Source organism: Lutra lutra, chromosome 6 (genome assembly GCF_902655055.1).
Source record: "Lutra lutra chromosome 6, mLutLut1.2, whole genome shotgun sequence".
NCBI classification, from domain to species: Eukaryota; Metazoa; Chordata; class Mammalia; order Carnivora; family Mustelidae; genus Lutra; species Lutra lutra.
Window position 1 is genome coordinate 34,797,438 of NC_062283.1, and position 20,598 is coordinate 34,818,035.

At 40.2% G+C, this 20,598-nt stretch overlaps 1 protein-coding gene across 1 annotated transcript in view; it reads right to left on the minus strand.

Moving 5' to 3' along the window:
- Positions 1 to 9,620: 9,620 nt before the first annotated feature.
- Positions 9,621 to 20,598, minus strand: part of SRPK1 (SRSF protein kinase 1) — an 82,266-nt gene continuing 71,288 nt past the window's right edge. The window contains 3 exon segments of the mRNA XM_047733211.1: positions 9,621 to 12,098; positions 13,585 to 13,677; positions 17,647 to 17,716. Of these exon segments, the coding sequence (XP_047589167.1) occupies positions 11,914 to 12,098; positions 13,585 to 13,677; positions 17,647 to 17,716 (348 nt within the window). The 3' untranslated portion in view covers positions 9,621 to 11,913.

Here is a 20,598-nt window from a genome sequence, read left to right on the forward strand (position 1 = left end):
TAATTTTCCACACCGACGGTCCTTTCCTCTACATTTACAAAATCCAAAGCAACCAGTGCAGTCTTAAGGGCACAACTTCTAGGAACACACCTCAGGTGCGGGCAGCCAGTGGACTTCTATAATAGTCCAGTTCTGACAGCTGGAGGACAAGCCTTGTTACTGGGTTAAAGTGGGCAGAAGCTAGACTGGAATTAAGGACAAAAGATTATGATAAAAAAGCCTCCTCCCTCAGAAGGAATGGTACAGCCAGCAACACAATTATATACTAATGTAAACTTGCTTAATGAAACTTCCAAACACTTAAAATGATCTCAAAATGTCTGGCTTTTTACCTGGGATATCTGGCATCACAAGGACTTTGTGTGGACTAATATTTGTGCAGAGACTTAAAGGCAAATGTGTATCACACATGCAGTTCCTAAATTCCAACTTTTAAAAACAAGACTTTAGGGGCTCCTGGCTGGCTCAGACAGTTAGGTGTCTGCCTTCTGCTCAGGTCTTGATCCCAGGGTCCTAGGATCGAGTACTGCATCGGGCTCTCTGCTTGGTGGGGAGCCTGCTTCCCCCTCTGCCTGCTTCTGCTTGCTCTCTGACAAATAAATAAAACAAACAAACAAAAAATCAAACCCCAAGACTTTAGCGACATGAAAACAAACTTCCTCCTCAGGTCTCAAAGCTCTCGGATTATATATAAAAGTTTATATATTTAATCTTCACATACCGAAGACTGTGCAAGAGATGTGGTAGTTATCACTTCTAACTTGCTAACTTCTAAGGCCCCAAATTGGTGGGCAAAACACAAAGGACTATTCAAGCTCTCTGGTGTCATTAGGCCTTATTTTGGGGGATAAATATAATTCTTTATAAAATTATTTATTTATTTAACAGAGAGCGAGCGAGTGCACAAGCAGGAGGAGAGGGAGAAGCAGGCTTCCTGACTACGTGGGGCTCAATCCCAGGACCCTGGGATTATGACCTGAATTGAGGGCAGACGTTTCTAGAACATACTTCAGGTGTGGGCAGCCAGTGAGCCACCCAGGTGCTCCTGGAGTAAATATAATTTTGACTCTGTTATCAATAAATCACAAGTTTTCTGTGATATTGTAATCTAACAGCAAATCCCTTTCCTCATAAGAGCAAAACTCTAGTCTTCAAAAATAAAAGAATGTAACCTGGGCCTCTCTGGAGCAGGCAAATGGTTCCCCTGTGGACACTCAGGGTAAATGAATACTGAAAAGCAGGGGCATTGGGGGGATGTGGAGGATTAATTCAAACCCCAGTTTGCTGGCTCTTTTAAGATAGCTACAAGTTCTCCTAGGAGAGCACTTAAGTTTTCCAAAACCCTCTGAGGTCCATACATCTAAGACAAGGCTTGGAGACTGTCTAGACTGGTCAGTCTGGTGAACACACTGGTTTGATGAATTCCAGTTCAATTTTTTTTTCCTTTTTTTTTTTTTTTTAAAGATTTTATTTATTTATTTGACAGAGAGAGATCACAAGTAGACGGAGAGGAAGGCAGAGAGAGAGAGAGAGGGAAGCAGGCTTCTTGCTGAGCAGAGAGCCCGATGTGGGACTCGATCCCAGGACCCTGAGATCATGACCTGAGCCGAAGGCAGCGGCTTAACCCACTGAGCCACCCAGGCGCCCCCTCCAGTTCAATTTTTGAGGTGAAAAAAATATATATCTGGGGTGCCTGGGTGGCTCAGTGGGTTAAAGCCTCTGCCTTTGACTCAGCTCATGATCTCAGGGTCCTGGGATCAAGCCCCGCATCGGGCTCTCTGCTCAGCAGGGAGCCTGCTTCCCTTCCTCTCTCTCTGCTCTGTGATCTCTGTCAAATAAATAAATTTAAAAAAAAAATTGAAAAAAAAATCTTATTTATTTGGCAGAGAGAGAGGGAGAGAGCACAAGTGGGGGAGCAGCAGGCAGAGGGAGAGGGAGAAGTGGGCTCCCAGCTGAGCAGGTAGCCTGATTCGGGGCTTGATCCCAGGACCCTTGGATCATGACCTGAGCTGAAGGCAGACACATGCTTAACCGACTGAGCCACCCAGAGCCCCTAGGTTGTTTTTAAAATGTGTTATATTCTTTTCTGGTCAACACTACAATATGAACACACTACATAGGTCTTACATATGATGCAATTAAATTAACTAGAAGAGTTAATGTATGTAGCCCAGGGGTGGGGAAGGACTTTCTATGAGTAACACTAAAAAACACCACAAATAAAAGTGAAAGGCAAATTAAAAACTGTTGAAGTATATATGATGGGAAAACGACAAAAATGCATTATCTTTAATACAGAACAAACCCATAGCAAATAAAAAGGGAAGCACACAAAAACAAAGCTGGGCAACATAGCAAATAACCAAAAACCACAAATGGCCAATAAAACCCATGAAACAGGGAGGAGTCAAGATGGCAGAGAAGTAGCAGGCTGAGACTACTTCAGGTAGCCGGAGATCAGCTAGATAGCTTATCTAAAGATTGCAAACACCTACAAATCCAACGGGAGATCGAAGAGAAGAAGAACAGCAACTCTAGAAACAGAAAATCAACCACTTTCTGAAAGGGAGGACTGGCGGAGAAGTGAATCCAAAGCGATGGGAAGATAGACTGCGGGGGGAGGGGCCGGCTCCCGGCAAGCGGCGGAGCAACGGAGCACAAAATCAGGACTTTTAAAAGTCTGTTCCGCTGAGGGACATGGCTCCAGAGGCTTAACCGGGGTGAAGCCCACGCAGGGTCAGCATGGCCTCAGGTCCTGCAGGGTCACAGAAGGATCGGGGGTGTCTGAGTGTCGCAGAGCTTACCGGTATTAGAACGGGGAAGCCGGCTACAGAGACAGAGCCGAGGAGTGAGCTCTAAGCTCGGGGTTACCTTGAACCATCGCAGGCTCGGTCAGCTCGGAGCGTGGCCAGAGGCCAGGGTGACGGGAGTAATTGGGCGCTGTTCTCTGAGGGTGCACTGAGGAGTGGAGCCCCGGGCTCTCGGCTCCTCCGGGCCGGAGACCGGGAGGCCGCCATCTTCATTCCCGTCCTCCGGAACTCTACGGGAAGTGCTCAGGGAACAAAAGCTCCCGAAAGCAAACCCAGCAAACCCGAGGGGATTACTCAGCCCGCCCCGGGTAAGGGCGGTGCAACTCCGCCTGGGGCAAAGACACTTGAGAATCACTACAACAGGCCCCTCCCCCAGAAGATCAACAAGAAACCCAGCCAGGACCAAGTTCACCTACCAAGGAGTGCAGTTTCAATACCAAGGAGAGCAGCGGAATTCCAGAGGAGGAGAAAGCAAAGCACGGAACTCATGGCTTTCTCCCCATGATTCTTTAGCCTTGCAGTTAATTTTTTTTTTCAATTTTTTTTCTCTTCTGCTCAATTTTAACTTTTACCCTTTTCTTTTTTAACGTTTTTTAACTAGTTTATCTAATATATATATATATATTTTTCCTTTTTATATTTTTTCTTTATTGGTTTTCTTTTTTTAATTGTTTTTTTTTTTTTTTTTTTTTCTTTCTGAACCTCTTTTTATCCCCTTTCTCCCCCCTCACGATTTGGGATCTCTTCTGATTTGGCTAAAGCATATTTTCTTGGGTTGTTGCCACCCTTTTAGTATTTTACTTGCTCCTTCATATACTCTTATCTGGACAAAATGACAAGGCGGAAAAATTCACCACAAAAAAAAGAACAAGAGGCAGTACCAAAGGCTAGGGACCTAATCAATACAGACATTAGTAATATGTCAGATCTAGAGTTCAGAATGACGATTCTCAAGGTTCTAGCCGGGCTCGAAAAAGGCATGGAAGATATTAGAGAAACCCTCTCGGGAGATATAAAGCCCTTTCTGGAGAAATAAAAGAACTAAAATCTAACCAAGTTGAAATAAAAAAAGCTATTAATGAGATGCAATAAAAAATGGAGGTTCTCGGGCGCCTGGGTGGCTCAGTGGGTTAAGGCCTCTGCCTTCAGCTCAGGTCATGATCCCAGGTCCTGGGATCGAGCCCCGCATCGGGCTCTCTGCTCAGCAGGGAGCCTGCTTCCTCCCCTCTCTCTCTCTCTGCCTGCCTCTCTGCCTACTTGTGATCTCTCTGTCAAATAAATAAAATCTTAAAAAAAAAAATGGAGGCTCTCACTGCTAGGATAAATGAGGCAGAAGAAAGAATTAGCGATATAGAAGACCAAATGACAGAGAATAAAGAAGCTGAGCAAAAGAGGGACAAACAGCTACTGGACCATGAGGGGAGAATTCGAGAGATAAGTGACACCATAAGATGAAACAACATTAGAATAATTGTGATTCCAGAAGAAGAGGAAACAGAGAGGGGAGCAGAAGGTATATTGGAGAGAATTATTGGAGAGAATTTCCCCAATATGGCAAAGGGAACAAGCATCAAAATCCAGGAGGGGGACGCCTGGGTGGCTCAGTTGGTTAAGCAGCTGCCTTCGGCTCAGGTCATGATCCCAGCGTCCTGGGATCGAGTCCCACATCGGGCTCCTTGCTTGGCAGGGAGCCTGCTTCTCCCTCTGCCTCTGCCTGCCATTCTGTCCGCCTGTGCTCGCTCTCTCTCCCTCTCTCTCTGACAAATAAATAAAAATCTTAAAAAAAAAAAATCCAGGAGGTTCAGAGAACCCCCCCTCAAGATCAATAAGAATAGGTCCACACCCCGTCACCTAACAGTAAAATTTACAAGTCTTAGTGACAAAGAGAAGATCCTGAAAGCAGCCTGGGAAAAGAAGTCTGTAACGTACAATGGTAAAAATATTAGATTGGCAGCAGACTTATCCACAGAGACCTGGCAGGCCAGAAAGAGCTGGCATGATATATTCAGAGTACTAAACGAGAAAAACATGCAGCCAAGAATATTATATCCAGCTAGGCTATCATTGAAAATAGGAGAGATCAAAAGCTTCCAGGACAAACAAAAACTAAAAGAATTTGCAAATACCAAACCAGCTCTACAGGAAATATTGAAAGGGGTCCTCTAAGCAAAGAGAGACCCTAAAAGTTGTAGATCAGAAGGAAACAGAGACAAAATATACAATAACAGTCACCTTACAGGCAATACAATGGCACTAAATTCATATCTCTCAATAGTTACCCTGAATGTTAATGGGCTAAATGCCCCCAATCAAAAGACACAGGGTATCAGAATGGATAAAAAAACAAAACCCATCTATATGTTGCCTACAAGAAACTCATCTTAAACCCAGAGACACCTCCAGATTTAAAGTGAGGGGGTGGAAAACAATTTACCATGCTAATGGACATCAGAAGAAAGCAGGAGTGGCAATCCTTAGATCAATTAGATTTTAAGCCAAAGACTATAATAAGAGATGAGGAAGAACACTATATCATACTCAAAGGAACTGTCCAACAAGAAGATCTAACAATTTTAAATATCTATGCCCCTAATGTGGGAGCAGCCAACTATATAAACCAATTAATAACAAAATCAAAGAAACACATCGACAATAATACAATAATAGTAGGGGACTTTAACACTCCCCTCACTGAAATGGACAGATCATCCAAGCAAAAGATCAAGGAAATCAAGGCCTTAAATGACACACTGGACCAGATGGACATCACAGATATATTCAGAACATTTCATCCCAAAGCAACAGAATACACATTCTTCTCTACTGCACATGGAACATTCTCCAGAATAGATCACATTCTTGGTCCTAAATCAGGTCTCAACTGTTATCAAAAGATTGGAATCATTCCCTGCATATTTTCAGACCACAATGCTCTGAAGCTAGAACTCAGTCACAAGAAGAAATTTGGAAAGAACCCAAATACATGGAAACTAAACAGCATCCTTCTAAAGAATGAATGGGTCAACCAGGAAATTAAAGAAGAATTGAAAAAATTCATGGAAACAAATGATAATGAAAACACAACGGTTCAGAATCTGTGGGACACAACAAAGGCAGTCCTGAGAGGAAAATATATAGCGGTACAAGCCTTTCTCAAGAAACAAGAAAGGTCTCAGGTACACAACCTAACCCTACACCTAAAGGAGCTGGAGAAAGAACAAGAAAGAAACCCTAAACCCAGCAGGAGAAGAGAAATCATAAAGATCAGAGCAGAAATCAATGAAATAGAAACCAAAAAAACAACAGAACAAGTCAACGAAACTAGGAGCTGATTCTTTGAAAGAATTAATAAGATCGATAAACCCCTGGCCAGACTTATCAAAAAGAAAAGAGAAAGGACCCAAATAAATAAAATCATGAATGAAAGAGGAGAGATCACAACTAACACCAAAGAAATACAGACAATTATAAGAACATACTATGAGCAACTCTACGCCAACAAATTTGACAATCTGGAAGAAATGGATGCATTCCTAGAGACATATATACTACCACAACTGAACCAGGAAGAAATAGAAAGCCTGAACAGACTCATAACCAGTAAGGAGATTGAAACAGTCATCAAAAATCTCCAAACAAAAGCCCAGGGCCAGACAGCTTCCCAGGGGAATTCTACCAAACGTTTAAAGAAGAACTAATTCTTATTCTCCTGAAAGTGTTCCAAAAAATAGAAATGATAGGAAAACTTCCAAATTCATTTTATGAGGCCAGCATCACCTTGATCCCAAAAGCAGACAAGGATCCCATCAAAAAAGAGAACTACAGACCAATATCCTTGATGAACACAGATGCGAAAATTCTCACCAAAATACTGGCCAATAGGATTCAACAGTACATTAAAAGGATTATTCACCACGACCAAGTGGGATTTATTCCAGGGCTGCAAGGTTGGTTCAACATCCGCAAATCAATCAATGTGATACAACACATTAATAAAAGAACAAGAACCATATGATACTCTCCATAGATGCTGAAAAAGCATTTGACAAAGTACAGCATCCCTTCCTGATCAAAACTCTTCAAAGTGTAGGGATAGAGGGCACATACCTCAATATTATCAAAGCCATCTATGAAAAACCCACCGCAAATATCATTCTCAATGGAGAAAAACTGAAAGCTTTTCCGCTAAGGTCAGGAACACGGCAGGGATGTCCGTTATCACCACTGCTATTCAACATAGTACTAGAAGTCCTAGCCTCAGCAATCAGACAACAAAAGGAAATTAAAGGCATCCAAATTGGCAAAGAAGAATTCAAACTATCACTCTTTGCAGATGATATGATACTATATGTGGAAAACCCAAAAGACTCCACTCCAAAACTGCTAGAACTTGTACAGGAATTCAGTAAAGTGTCAGGATATAAAATCAATGCACAGAAATCAGTTGCATTTCTCTACACCAACAAGACAGAAGAAAGAGAAATTAAGGAGTCAATCCCATTTACAATTGCACCCAAAACTATAAGATACCTAGGAATAAACCTAACCAAAGAGACTAAGAATCTATACACAGAAAACTATAAAGTACTCATGAAAGAAATTGAGGAAGACACAAAGAAATGGAAAAATGTTCCATGCTCCGGGATTGGAAGAATAAATATTGTGAAAATTTCTATGCTACCTAAAGCAATCTACACATTTAATGCAATTCCTATCAAAGTACCATCCATTTTTTTTCAAAGAAATGGAACAAAAACAGACACATAGATCAATGGAACAGAATAGAGAGCCCAGAAATAGACCCTCAACTCTATGGTCAACTCATCTTCGACAAAGCAGGAAAGAATGTCCAATGGAAAAAAGACAGCCTCTTCAATAAATGGTGTTGGGAAAATTGGACAGCCACATGCAGAAAAATGAAATTGGATCATTTCCTTACACCACACATGAAAATAGACTCAAAATGGATGAAGGATCTCAATGTGAGTAAGGAATCCATCAAAATCCTTGAGGAGAACACAGGCAGCAACCTCTTCGACCTCAGCTGCAGCAACATCTTCCTAGGAACATCGCCAAAGGCAAGGGAAGCAAGGGCAAAAATGAACTATTGGGATTTTATCAAGATCAAAAGCTTTTGCACAGCAAAGGAAACAGTGAACAAAACCAAAAGACAACTGACAGAATGGAGAAGATATTTGCAAATGACATATCAGATAAAGGGCTAGTGTCCAAAATCTATAAAGAACTTAGCAAACTCAACACCCAAAGAACAAATAATCCAATCAAGAAGTGGGCAGAGGACATGAACAGACATTTCTGCAAAGAAGACATCCAGATGGCCAACAGACACATGAAAAAGTGCTCCATATCACTCGGCATCAGGGAAATACAAATCAAAACCACAATGAGATATCACCTCACGCCAGTCAGAATGGCTAAAATTAACAAGTCAGGAAATGACAGATGCTGGTGAGGATGCGGAGGAAGGGGAACCCTCCTACACTGCTGGTGGGAATGCAAGCTGGTGCAACCACTCTGGAAAACAGCTTGGAGGTTCCTCAAAATGTTGAAAATAGAACTACCCTATGACCCAGCAATTGCACTGCTGGGTATCTACCCTAAAGATACAAACGTAGTGATCCGAAGGGGCACGTGCACCCGAATGTTTATAGCATCAATGTCCACAATAGCCAAACTATGGAAAGAACCTAGATGTCCATCAACAGACGAATGGATAAAGAAGATGTGGTATATATACACAATGGAATACTATGCAGCCATCAAAAGAAAGGAAATCTTGCCATTTGCGACGACGTGGATGGAACTAGAGGGTATCATGCTTAGCGAAATAAGTCAATCGGAGAAAGACAACTATCATATGATCTCCCTGATATGAGGGAGAGGAGATCCAACATGGGGGGTTAAGGGGGTAGGAGAAGAGTAAATGAAACAAGATGGGATTGGGAGGGAGACAAACCATAAGTGACTCTTAATCTCACAAAACAAACTGAGGGTCAATGGGGGGAGGGGAGTTGGGAAACGGGGGGTGGGGTTATAGACATTGGGGAGGGTATATGCTATGGTGAGTGCTGTGAAGTGTGTGAACCTGGTGATTCACAGACCTGTACCCCTGGGGATAAAAATATATGTTTATAAAAAATAAAATTAAAAAACAAAAAAAAAAAAACCCATGAAACAAGTTTCTGACTTGTCATCCAATATTCAAATTAAAGCAAGGCAAAGATGCTCTTGTTTTTTGGCAAACTGGCTATTGGGAAATAAATGTGACTGTAACAAGCCCATTCAAATGCTGCTGGTCACAGCAAAACAGTCCAACCATTCTCCATATCAGTTACCTGACATTACAAGCCATGAAAATGTGCTTACTCTCTGGCCCAGCCATGCCATTTTGAAGAATTTATTCTAAGGAATGAATTTATGAAAGCCCATGTACAAGAGGGTTTCACGAATCTTTGGCAACTTTTGCATCTGCTGGGATTGTGATCATAATCTGAGGGGGGAGTGGTAAAGGACACACCACCAATATTCTGGGAAAATGCTACTGGATATAGGGAATGATACCCTTCCCAAGATTTTTCCAAAATGTACGTTGTTAGTCTCATCTACCCCCAATTTAAAAGACAGAAGCAAAGCTACAAATGGCACAAAGTGGAGGCAGGTGTTTAAGCCAGGCGGTTTCCCTGCATATTAAGTTCAAAAACAACATTCAACCAATCCTTCTCTCCATTCTGAAGTGTGGGTCAGACCAACTTGGGCAGCAAAGTAAAATAAATGCTCTGGAAACATATAGATTATTAAATAATTTGTTTATTGTACTGCATTTATAAAGAAAACAGACAATGCACCCAGTAGAAAGAATAAAAATGCATTTGGGGTTGTAACTGACAGCAATAGAAATCCTTTACTGAGATCATGACAATTTGACAGCATTATGATTAAGTTCAATAAAGGTACACGGGGTATGTGGAAGATCAAATTCTACAGCTGCCTCTTTCTACAGCTTCTAATTCATCTGGCTCCTTAAATGATAAGGGGAAAGCCCTTATTTGGTGGGAAAACATTTTCAGAAAGAAGTTATAGATTCTCTCTTAATAAAATTTCTTTTCACATCAGTTGTTAAAATGGGGCCTTCTATTTTTGTTTTGGTTATTTCACTTTAATATTGTCACCAGAATTCCTGTAATTTCACAACTGTTATTTTACAGTGTAGACAAGAATTCGGTTCTAGTCTGCTATTGCTTTAGATATATGTATCGCTAAAAAGCCAAAGTGGATTAGAATTGCCAAAGGATTTTCCCTGCCGTTGTTGGATACAATCTGTTTTCCTTATTCTTGATAGGTGCATAGACAGCCTCACTTAGAATTCTTTCTACAGGAACATGTCTGATTTCAGGACTACCCAATCAAGGATGCAATGAATGGCTGGCCATAGTTACTCAGGGTTCTGTGTTTATGCGTTAAATGGATTGCATAATTGCACCACTTTTTCCTGTTGTTGGTGGAAAAATGGCAGAATCCGGACTCCAATCTCCAATACAGAGTTGGCTACCTGAAAGTTTCGTTGGCAGCTCTGCTAGTAGAGCCTCAAGTCGCACTTCCTTGGCTTTCTGTAAATAAGTCCTGGAGCTGCCTCCGCAGAATGCTGTAATTCCCAAGGCCCACTTGGTCCATGCTGAACAAGCGGCTGTGACCCCAAACCTGCCCCCTTTTGCTTTTCAATATGAGCCAAGGAATATGTGATGTCTAGGGCAAGTCTAGGAAAGGCCCATTCTAAAGTAAGATTCACAAAGCCTTTTCTCATGGGGAAAAAAAAAGCCTCAAGTACATCTCAATTATCTCAGAATTGCAGTTAAAAACTTACATTATACAAAGAAATAGCAGCAGAGAATGGCTAATCTTAAAAAAAAAAAAAAAAATCCCCCCAAACAAAAAAACCCAAAAGTGCCATACCCCCACCCTTCCCCTTGGCCTTGGCTCTTTTATGCTGGGATTTCATTTAAGACCTGAAGCCTCTGAGAAAATGAGAGTGGCAAAGCCACAGAGGAAAACTGCTTAAAGGTTAAATTTTGGACAAGGTAAAGAAAAAGCTGTAAATAAAGTTGAGGACTGACTGGAAAAGAACTGGGAATTCTAGTACATTTTCTTCCTAGAGGGGAAATCTCTGAAACCCAGATCCCCTTTCTGGAGTCATCCTGAATTCTTTTGCTTTGGGGCAGTAAACTCAAGTGCAATGAGTAAAGTGCCAGCCAGGGATTAAAACAACAAAAACCAAAGCAGCCAATCAAAATAAATCTGTGGTTAGGGTAGCAGAAGACACAGAGGAAAGGACTGTTTCTGCAGAACATCTAATTCTGAAGAAATAGCTAGTCAATGGTTTCGTGTCTGTTTCCACCAAAAATCAGACCAAAGATTTAAGGATCTTAGAGTTATGGGAGGATAAAAGGAATTTGATAGTGCTTTGAACAGTGATAAAAGTGGTATCCAAATTTGGTGTTGATACAGCTCATTTAAAATGATAGCTTCAAAGTTGCGGGACAAAACGTGAACACAGAGAACAGAAACAATCCAGGAAGATGATGCAGCCTGGATACAGTAAGTTTAATGTCTCTGCTGTACACAGAAGTAACACCCTTCCCCCTTCTCATCCTTATGCTGGCAATAGGAGATGCACTAGAAAATTTGACTCTTAGAGTCAATGAATAAAAGGATGAGCTCATCATCTTCATAGCTCTTTTTAAAAAGGATGCTCATAATTTAAAGGGTGTTTTAATGGAAAGACAAGGGTAGAGGGTGAGAGGCTGTTTCACATTTTAGTCTATGAGTCTTTGGCAGAGCTCAATCGAGGCCAAATTCACCTAGGATGCCCGATGGCTGTGGGGGATCTCCACAGGGTCAAGTAAGCAAACCCAAATGAACATGTTGGATTAAAAAAAAAAAAAAAAAAAAAAAGCAACAAAAAACCCACAAAAAACCTAGGAAACCCTTGAAGGAAGAGCTTCACCCTGAAAAGGGAAGAGGGAAATGCTTGGCAGGGAGGGGCGAGGGTCAGCATGTGATCTCTGCTGCGGTGCTGGTCTGGGGCTCAGGAGTTGAGCCAAGGGTGCCGGAGACAATCGGCGGCAGTGGCTCTCTTCTCGGGTATCAGCTCCAACATGGGCAGTAAGAAATCCGTGAAGCCAGCTGCCTCTTCCTGAGACCACTCATACTTTTCCACTAGAACCTCAAATAGGCCCCAGGGTTTCAGTTTCGTGATGTGTTTCAGGTCACCTATGGTAAAGACAGTACAAAAGAAACTGACCGATATTGACAAGTGACAAGATCCTTTTGTGGAAATCCAGGAACTAATCCGGGCGCTCTATAAAGAACCAAATTTTGCCATCAGAATCTAATCCTTTTCTATTCACAAAGCTCTTCTTTAACACATTCCTTGGAGTGTCTCCACTTTCTGTGAGGGCTTAAAATCTTAATTTGCTTGCTCCACTATTCTAGGATATTTTGTCCCAGTAAAATTGGGTAGGCCTAGCAGGAACTAGGTATTCACTAAAATGAGTATTAAATGCCTATATATGCAACACAGTCTCAAAGGGTGTTTAAAAACAGTTTATCATCACATACCAAGAACAACTGTATTTTTGGGGGGCTTAATAGTCTACTAATGTTGCTTCCAAATAAGGCAGTAATTTAAAAATAAAGAGCTAATACCATGTTAGACCTGTATAAAAAGTAATAAGACTAAAACAACAAACCCCATACAGCTTTCAGATATAGCTACCTCAACACTTTGTCCTATTCTGAAATGTCATTCTAATTCTTGCTTCTTTGACATAACCATTTTAACTTACACATACTTATCTAAAGTCTCTTTCTGTGGGCAGTGAGTGCCTGATTCAGTACCCACTTGATATACACATGCCCTTAACTGGTCTGTGCACAAGGAGGAACTCTTAGGAAGCACTTCACTATTTTCCTGCCAAAAAGAAACATTAATGTTTCTGAGGATGCTTGCTGTCAAGTGTAGAGGTTGTGAGGAAAAAGGGCACCATGGCAAACAGGGAAAAAAGGCAAGACAGTTTTCTAGTCCTTCCTAGGTCAGGTTTTCAAATTTCAGCTTTTAAATTTTATTTGGATGCATAAGAAATACATACTTAACTATATACTTAATACTTAAATACATACTTAACTGAGTCAAAAATTTCAGGTGAGAGCATTATCTTTGTTTCTTTCACTAACTGGTGATAACATAAACTTATAAAACTGCAAAAGGTAAAGTTAATTTGCAGAACTGATATACTTAAGTGACTATATTAGGTGTCTCTGGGCTACAAGATGAGTAAGATGTAGTCCTGCCCTTAGGAAGCTTAAACTAAACTACTTGCTCTGTTAGAGGCAGTTCTGAGATCAAATGCTAGCAAACATCTGCCCATTTTTCAGAAGCACTGAATAGGAGTAATCAACCAATTATGTGCCAGGCACTATATACACAGTAACTTATTTAGTGTGAAGTAAACACTTAAAATCCCCATTTAGAAATCAGCAGACTGAGGTTGTGTGGCCGCTGGGATTTGAACTCAGATAGTATGGCCCCAGTCTCTGCTCCTGACCACAGTATTTCACCTCTCTGCTGCTACAGCTCAGCATCCAAGGCAGGACCATTCTTCCAAAGGTGTTGGGAGCATGTACACGGCTGCACTTACCTCTTCATTTTTAAACACTTTGCTCCAGTAATGTCTGGGAACAAGCACATTTATTTTACCTTTTTTGGTGAAAAATTCCTTGGAATATTTTCCTGCCACAATGAGCTTGCGAGGCACCTTCCCCAGAAGTTCTATGATCAATGCAATGTGATCTGTATGTTTCAAACATTTCAGGAGGGGGAAAAAAAAGACATACATAACAGGAGTAACAAATGCAATTCTAGACAATGGCAGAAAGAGTAGCATGCACACCTCTTTGTAAAGCATTTCAGCCTTGCTTTCTGTCCTAAATAGGAAGAGGACTCTATCCATCTAATGGAGAATCCAGAAAACCATAAAAAAATCAGGTGCCCACTTCAGTGGGACTAAAGTTATAAGTAAAAACAATCTTGGTGTGAATGCTCTGCTTCCTGAAGTTGTATCCCTGGGGCCTAGATGAAAACTCATGTTAATAATACTACCTCTGCGGTTGAAGAAGTCCTGTGAATATTTCCCACTGAGGGCAAAGCGTCTTGGAATTCTGCCTATCAGCTCTATAATGTGCGCAATGTGGTCTAAAATAGAAGGGTAAGAAGAACAGGATCAAGGACAAGCTGTAAAAGAGTTTTTTTTTTTTTTTTTTTTTTTTAAATGAATAGCTTTTTCAGGCCTAGCTGTTTAAAAGTAACTACAAATATAACCAAGGATACTCCAGGGGAGACTGGGAAGGTCAAGAATTATTTCAGGTGGTTGGTCACCTGAGAGCAGCTGGCAAGGCCCACCCTGGAGTTTAGAGGCTTATCTGTATCTTTATTTCTATTTTGTCTATACATCTAGATTCAGGTGGATTTTTCAGTTAAGGTTATAAAAACTACCAATATGCTTTAGACACTGTTATTTATGATACTACTCTGGGCTTCAAGTAGTAATAATATCACTTTATTTAACAAAGTTCACAATAATTAAAGCACTCATATATGATGAGTTTTTACAATCACCCTATAAAACAGGTCAAAACTAAGAGATGCCCCATTTTTAACAATGAGAAAACAGAACCTCAGAATAAATGGCCTACTTGAAGGTACAGGGCAAACAGGAGCTAGAACTCAAAATGAACCCACATCTTACCATGTGTAGTTCAGAGCTGGGTAATTGTTTTAAAATACATCACACTTTAAAAGTAGAAATTGGCACAAACATTTTAAAGTATAGCTACTTGACTTCTGTGGGCCAGTAAAAGATGCCCATGTCGTAGCAGTGTCTTGTAACTATACCAGCATGAATGTGGACTGTGAGCACTGCCAGGGAAGTGTGCCCCAGGTGGTGATCCTGGGACTAGCCAGCATCCACATTTACAGGAAACTCTACTACTTTTTTACTCTGCAGGTGACAGCAACTAAGAATAGGAAGGAATTTTAAAAAGTGATGGCACAAAAGAGCTTTATAAATGACTTTAATCCTGTAGGGCAGTAATGATATGCCAGAGACATCACTGTATGTGGGAATTTGTGATGGTGTCAGATCCTATCTGTTTCTCAAGTAAAGGACTCAGTGCTGTCATTTTTTTTTTTTAAAGATTTTATTTATTTATTTGACAGACAGAGATCACAAGTAGGCAGAGAGGCAGGCAGAGAGAGAGGAAGGGAAGCAGGCTCCCTGCCGAGCAGAGAGCCCGATGCGGGGCTCGATCCCAGGACCCTGGGATCATGACCTGAGCCGAAGGCAGCGGCTTTAACCCACTGAGCCACCCAGGCGCCCTCAGTGCTGTCATTTTAAAACAGCTTTATATTCATGAAATCACTACAAACTTCTGGCAGTCTTGACTGAATTTGTCGTTTGCTAACAAGACTTGGCCACCAAGAATTTCTGCTCATTTTATGTAAAACCTGCAAATAAATGTTTTTGTATAAATGAGACTACAGTTTATCTTAATGTAAACTTCCAAGTGAAGTACTGGTTCTTTTAACATTTTTCCTGTACCAAGAAATTATTTTTCTCTTGAGTGTGTTATTTTACATTTAATTCCAGCAGCCTGTCTCTGGCTTATCAATTAATCACAGGAATGATATACCTGATAGGCAAAATTATCAAGTATTATTCCAAGAGTTAGGGCTGTAGAACATCAACATCAGAAAACATGCCTCTTAGGTAGGCCCCAGTCCTACAGTGACTTATAACAAACTATGCATACACTTGCTAGGGAATAAGGGTTTAGCTTTTTTTCTTCTCTTATGGACCAAACTGCAGTAGTCTGAAGTTTCCTCTAAGGACTATTAGTACTAACCGGTACAGGAGGAAATAAATTTGAATTTAAGTATCTAGAATAGACAGTTCTCCCTTGCCCCTTATTTGGGACTTTTTAGATACACTTCAATTTTCAGGTTTAGTAACATAAGACCCTACAGAGTGTAATTTCAGCTGTTAAATGTGTTCCGTACCACAACTATTTATAGGGAGTCTAGGAAAGTAAGGAGAAAAATCAGTTGTTCAAACAGGTATAACAGAGCATTTCTAAAAAACGTCCAAAGCCCCAAACTTATAACTGGCAAAAAAAAAAAAAAAGAAAAGAAAGAAAAAAAGAAAAAGAAAAAGCAAGCAGAGATTAGGGAAAATTAAATGTGTACATAAATAATTATTACAGTATATTCTTAAAAGGGCTTATATATAGAAAAATATCCAAACTGTACTCACTACAATAGGCATTTGGCAATCGGAATTATCGTAACATTTCCAGATTATGTGTTAGAGGAGTATCAAGAGGCCCTACTAACATTGCCTACTACTATCCCAAGGGACCATGGTTTAAGAAATGGAGAGCATTCTTGGTTCCACACAACACAAAACCTGATTTCCCTAAGAACTGAGGGAAGCATAGAAAGTAAAGGACATATTTTCCACATTGGGAGGCTACATTGCTAGTGTTCTCTCAAAGTAATCCCCATTAATCTTGAAAATAAAACCTGCTGAAACTGTATAATAAAGAAGGTAAGACATTTCTTTAATAGTTCTTTCATTCACATTATTATCTAAGTTATTTGGACATGACCATGATAAAAAAAAAAATCACATATTCAGTTGTGTGCTTTCACAGCCTCTCAGATGGAGCAACTGACAGCTTGGGCCTTTCCCATCAGCTATCACAAAATGTAAATCAATAACACTGTTTTTTTTTTTTTTTTTAAAGATTTTATTTATTTATTTATTTGACAGACAGAGATCACAAGTAGGCAGAGAGGCAGGCAGAGAGATAGGAGGAAGCAGGCTCCCCACCGAGCAGAGAGCCCGATGCGGGGCTCAATCCCAGGATTCTGGGATCATGACCTGAGCCGAAGGCAGAGGCTTTAACCCACTGAGCCACCCACGCGCTCCTGTTTTATTTTTTTTTTTAAAGATTTTAAAATTTATTGGAGAGAGACAGACCAGAGGGAGCGAGAGAACACAGGGAAGAGGAGGGGCAGAGGAAGAAGCAGACTCCTTGCTGAGCAGGGTGCCCAATGTGGGGGTCAATCCCAGGACCCTGAGATCATGACCTGAGCCTAGGCAGACGTTTAATTGACTAAACCACCCAAGGCGACCCAATAACACTGTTTTAGAATGGAATTCTAAATGTCAGTATCATTTACAAAGAAAAAAGTATGGTTTTAATTTTTAGAAAAGGGAAAAAGAATGCTAAATATTGTAGAGTTTATAAAGACAAACAAGCTCTAGTGTCTGCAATCACAAACACCACTCAAGTAGTGTGTTTGCATATAAAATTACTGACTTCCAAATAAAGTTGCAGGCATAACTGAGCAACAAGCTGATGAACAGGTTGTTCACAGTGGGTAAAGAATGAATCACTGATTTATACAGAAAGGAAGATAACCAGATGTTTTAGAAGAAATTATCTGGCAAATACAAGTTTTAGTTTATTAACCAACTGTGGTCTCTTCTTTAATCCTCATATAGTTCTTTAATAGCTATTATAAAATATCTAGTGTATCTAATACTTAATATAAAAATCTTATATTTCTATCTTTTCTGGGATTTATATATTCTTAGCACACTAAAAAGACTAAGCTCTTCAGTACTAACAAACCATGTTAATCACACATGGAAAGTTTAACTGCCATGCACAGAGACTCTTGGTTAAGGAGACTCACCTTCATCGCGAGTGTACTCTTCCCCTGAATGAGGCTCAAACAGATAGTCGCCTGTGGCCAGTTCAAAGGCCTGAGAAAAAGAGGACAGCATATGAAAGCATTAAAACAAAGCAAAACAAAACAAAACAAACAAAAAGGTAGCCTTTGAGAAGCTTATAGCTTACTATCTGACTCAATATAAAGTAATTTTTTCTTTTTTAAAAAAGCCACAGATGGGGGCACCTGGGTGGCTCAGTGGGTTAAAGCCTCTGCCTTCGGCTCAGGTCATGATCCCAGAGTCCTGGGATGGAGCCCCACATCGGGCTCTCTGCTCTGGGGAGAGCCTGCTTCCCCCCCTCTCTCTCTGTCTGCCTCTGCCTACTTGTGATCTCTGTCAAATAAATAAATAAAATCTAAAAAAAAAAAAAAATAAAAAAAAAAAATAAAAAGCCACAGATGATCATTTTTAAAAATGTCTGAGATTATATCTAAGGAGTTTTCCTTCCACACCAGTTTCTTAGTAAAATGGAGCAGGAAAACAGCAAAAACTATTAATATCAACATATGAATTCTTCCATCCCATGCTCCTATCAGCAATTCGGCTCTCCTGAATTTCTCTTTTTGCTTAGAGAGGGCAACATGTGGATATTAAGATAATTCTTTTTTTTTTTTTTTTTAAGATTTTATTTACTTATTTGACAGAGATCACAAGTAGGTAGAGAGGCAGGCAGATAGAGAGGAAGGGAAGCAGGCTCCCTGCTGAGCAGAAAGCCCGACGTGGGGCTCGAACCCAGGACCTGGGATCATGACCTGAGCCGAAGGCAGCGGCCCAACCCACTGAGCCACCCAGGCGCCCTGGATATTAAGATAATTCTAAGTTATTAAATTATTCATGATAAGAACAGGTCTTATTTTCTTATGTTATAATTTCACATAGCTAGAAATTAAGATTCTGTACACAAAATCAAAACCAAAAAACTCAGACAGACATCTCTCTACCTATGACTCTTAATTATTTGGCAAAAAGTACATTTTTAAGTTTTGCTTTGGGAAGCACCCCCTAAACTGTTCCAGTAGAATCCTCAATTCCTAGGTCTAAAGGAAAATCAGAAAAAGATTAAGTGTAAATGCAGTCAAGAGCCATTCATGTTTTATGTTACTGGGAGGTATGGCATTCACATACCAGGAAAAGGCAGGCACAGGTCTTCTACATGAAAACCTCTTGTAAACAGTGTTCAACAAGTATGAAAAAGTGATTTCCTTTAGAATACACACCAAGCATTACAGAAAGACAGCATCTGAGTGATAAGCTTATATTAATCTTTCACTGATTAAAAAATGGGTCAAAAAAGGTAATGCAACAGCAATTTTTATAAAGGACCATACTGGTATAAAAGTGTTGCTGTAAGTCAAGTGCCAGTCACAGGTCAATTTTGATTAAGTCAACGGTCAGACAATTTCAAAAACTGTGGTGTGGTTTGCACTCTCTAATTCAGTCCTAGGATTAGGTCTCTGTGACTTTTCAGAGTCCGCTTCTGCAATTTCACCAGGACAGCTTTTCTCAAAACTGTATTACCTGAACTGTACTACCCTCCAAGGCATTAGCTGGTTTATATTCTAGAAGTTCATCAAGAAACTGAAGCTGATAACTTGTTCCATCCTTATCCTGAGGCTTATAGTTCCAAAGGAGAACAGAAACAAACTGTGATTCTCATTCATTAAAATTTGTTAATCTCTTCTGAAACCAGTACTTTTTCAAAGGCTCATAATGGGAGTGCAGTAAAAAAACTGAAATTAAAATTCAAGGAAATAAAGACAAATTTCTAAGATTTCAATGTTTTCTAAATTTTTCACCCAGACACTCACAACTAGTTACAAGTTCTCTGAGAACTTTATTTTTTGGAACATATGGCAGTTGCTAGTAGTTATAATTTTGTAAATAAGATAATAGCAGAAAAACACAAACCAAACCAAACAATCACAATGTCAGAAGTAAAAACTAGCAGAAGCTCTAGTTAGAAACAAAACACTTTAGTTGAACACCCTTCCCTTTGTAGATGAGAAAACTGTAACCAAAAGTGACAGGCAAGAAAGCCCATCCTAGAATCCAGGATTCCTGATTCCCACTCCTGTGCTGGTCTTACACTGACCTGTTCTGTGACACTCAGTGTCATGCTCACAACCAGAGGCAACGTAAGTTAGGAAATCCTGTGTTCTGGTATATATCCAGACAATGTAGTATCATTTAGTGCTAAAAATGCAAAAGAGCTATTCAGTCATGAAAGGACAGAGGCAAACCTTAAATATTATGAAGTGAAAGAAGCTAATCTAAAAAGCCTACATACTTTTATGATTTCAACTCTAGGACATTCTGGAAAAGGCAAAATTATAAAGACAATAGGAAGATCAGTGGTGGCCAGGTACAGGGGGTAGAGAGGGAGGGATGAGTAAACAGAGCATAGAGGATTTTTATGGCAGTGAAACTATTCTGTATGATACTACAGTGGTAGACAGAAGTCATTATACATTTTTCAAAATGTGTAATTTTGAATGGAGGATTTTACAGAATGGAGGATTTTAAAGCATTAATTCTTTGTCAACTCCGAAGTGGTCTTCATGGAACTCTCCCTTTTTATAACTGCCCTCTAACTGCCCTCCCTCAGTCACTAAGGTGGCAGGCAATCTTTTTATCTCTCAGAAAGGGCTCCAATCTTTCCATCAATTCATTGCATTGAATGCAGGATGATCCATCTTTCCAGACACTTCTGATATTACAGGATTTATTTTTACTTTCTGGTTATGGCTAAACGGAAAGCAACATTTCTACATCTATTTGCAAAATAAGAGAAACTTAATGGCGAAGGGGGTTCACGTTTCATGATACTGTCTCATGTCAGGTAAGTGCTTTCCCCCTCTTGGTTGAGAAAATTCCTTCATGTGAGCTGGTCCAAACAGGGGACAAGGTTAATTCCC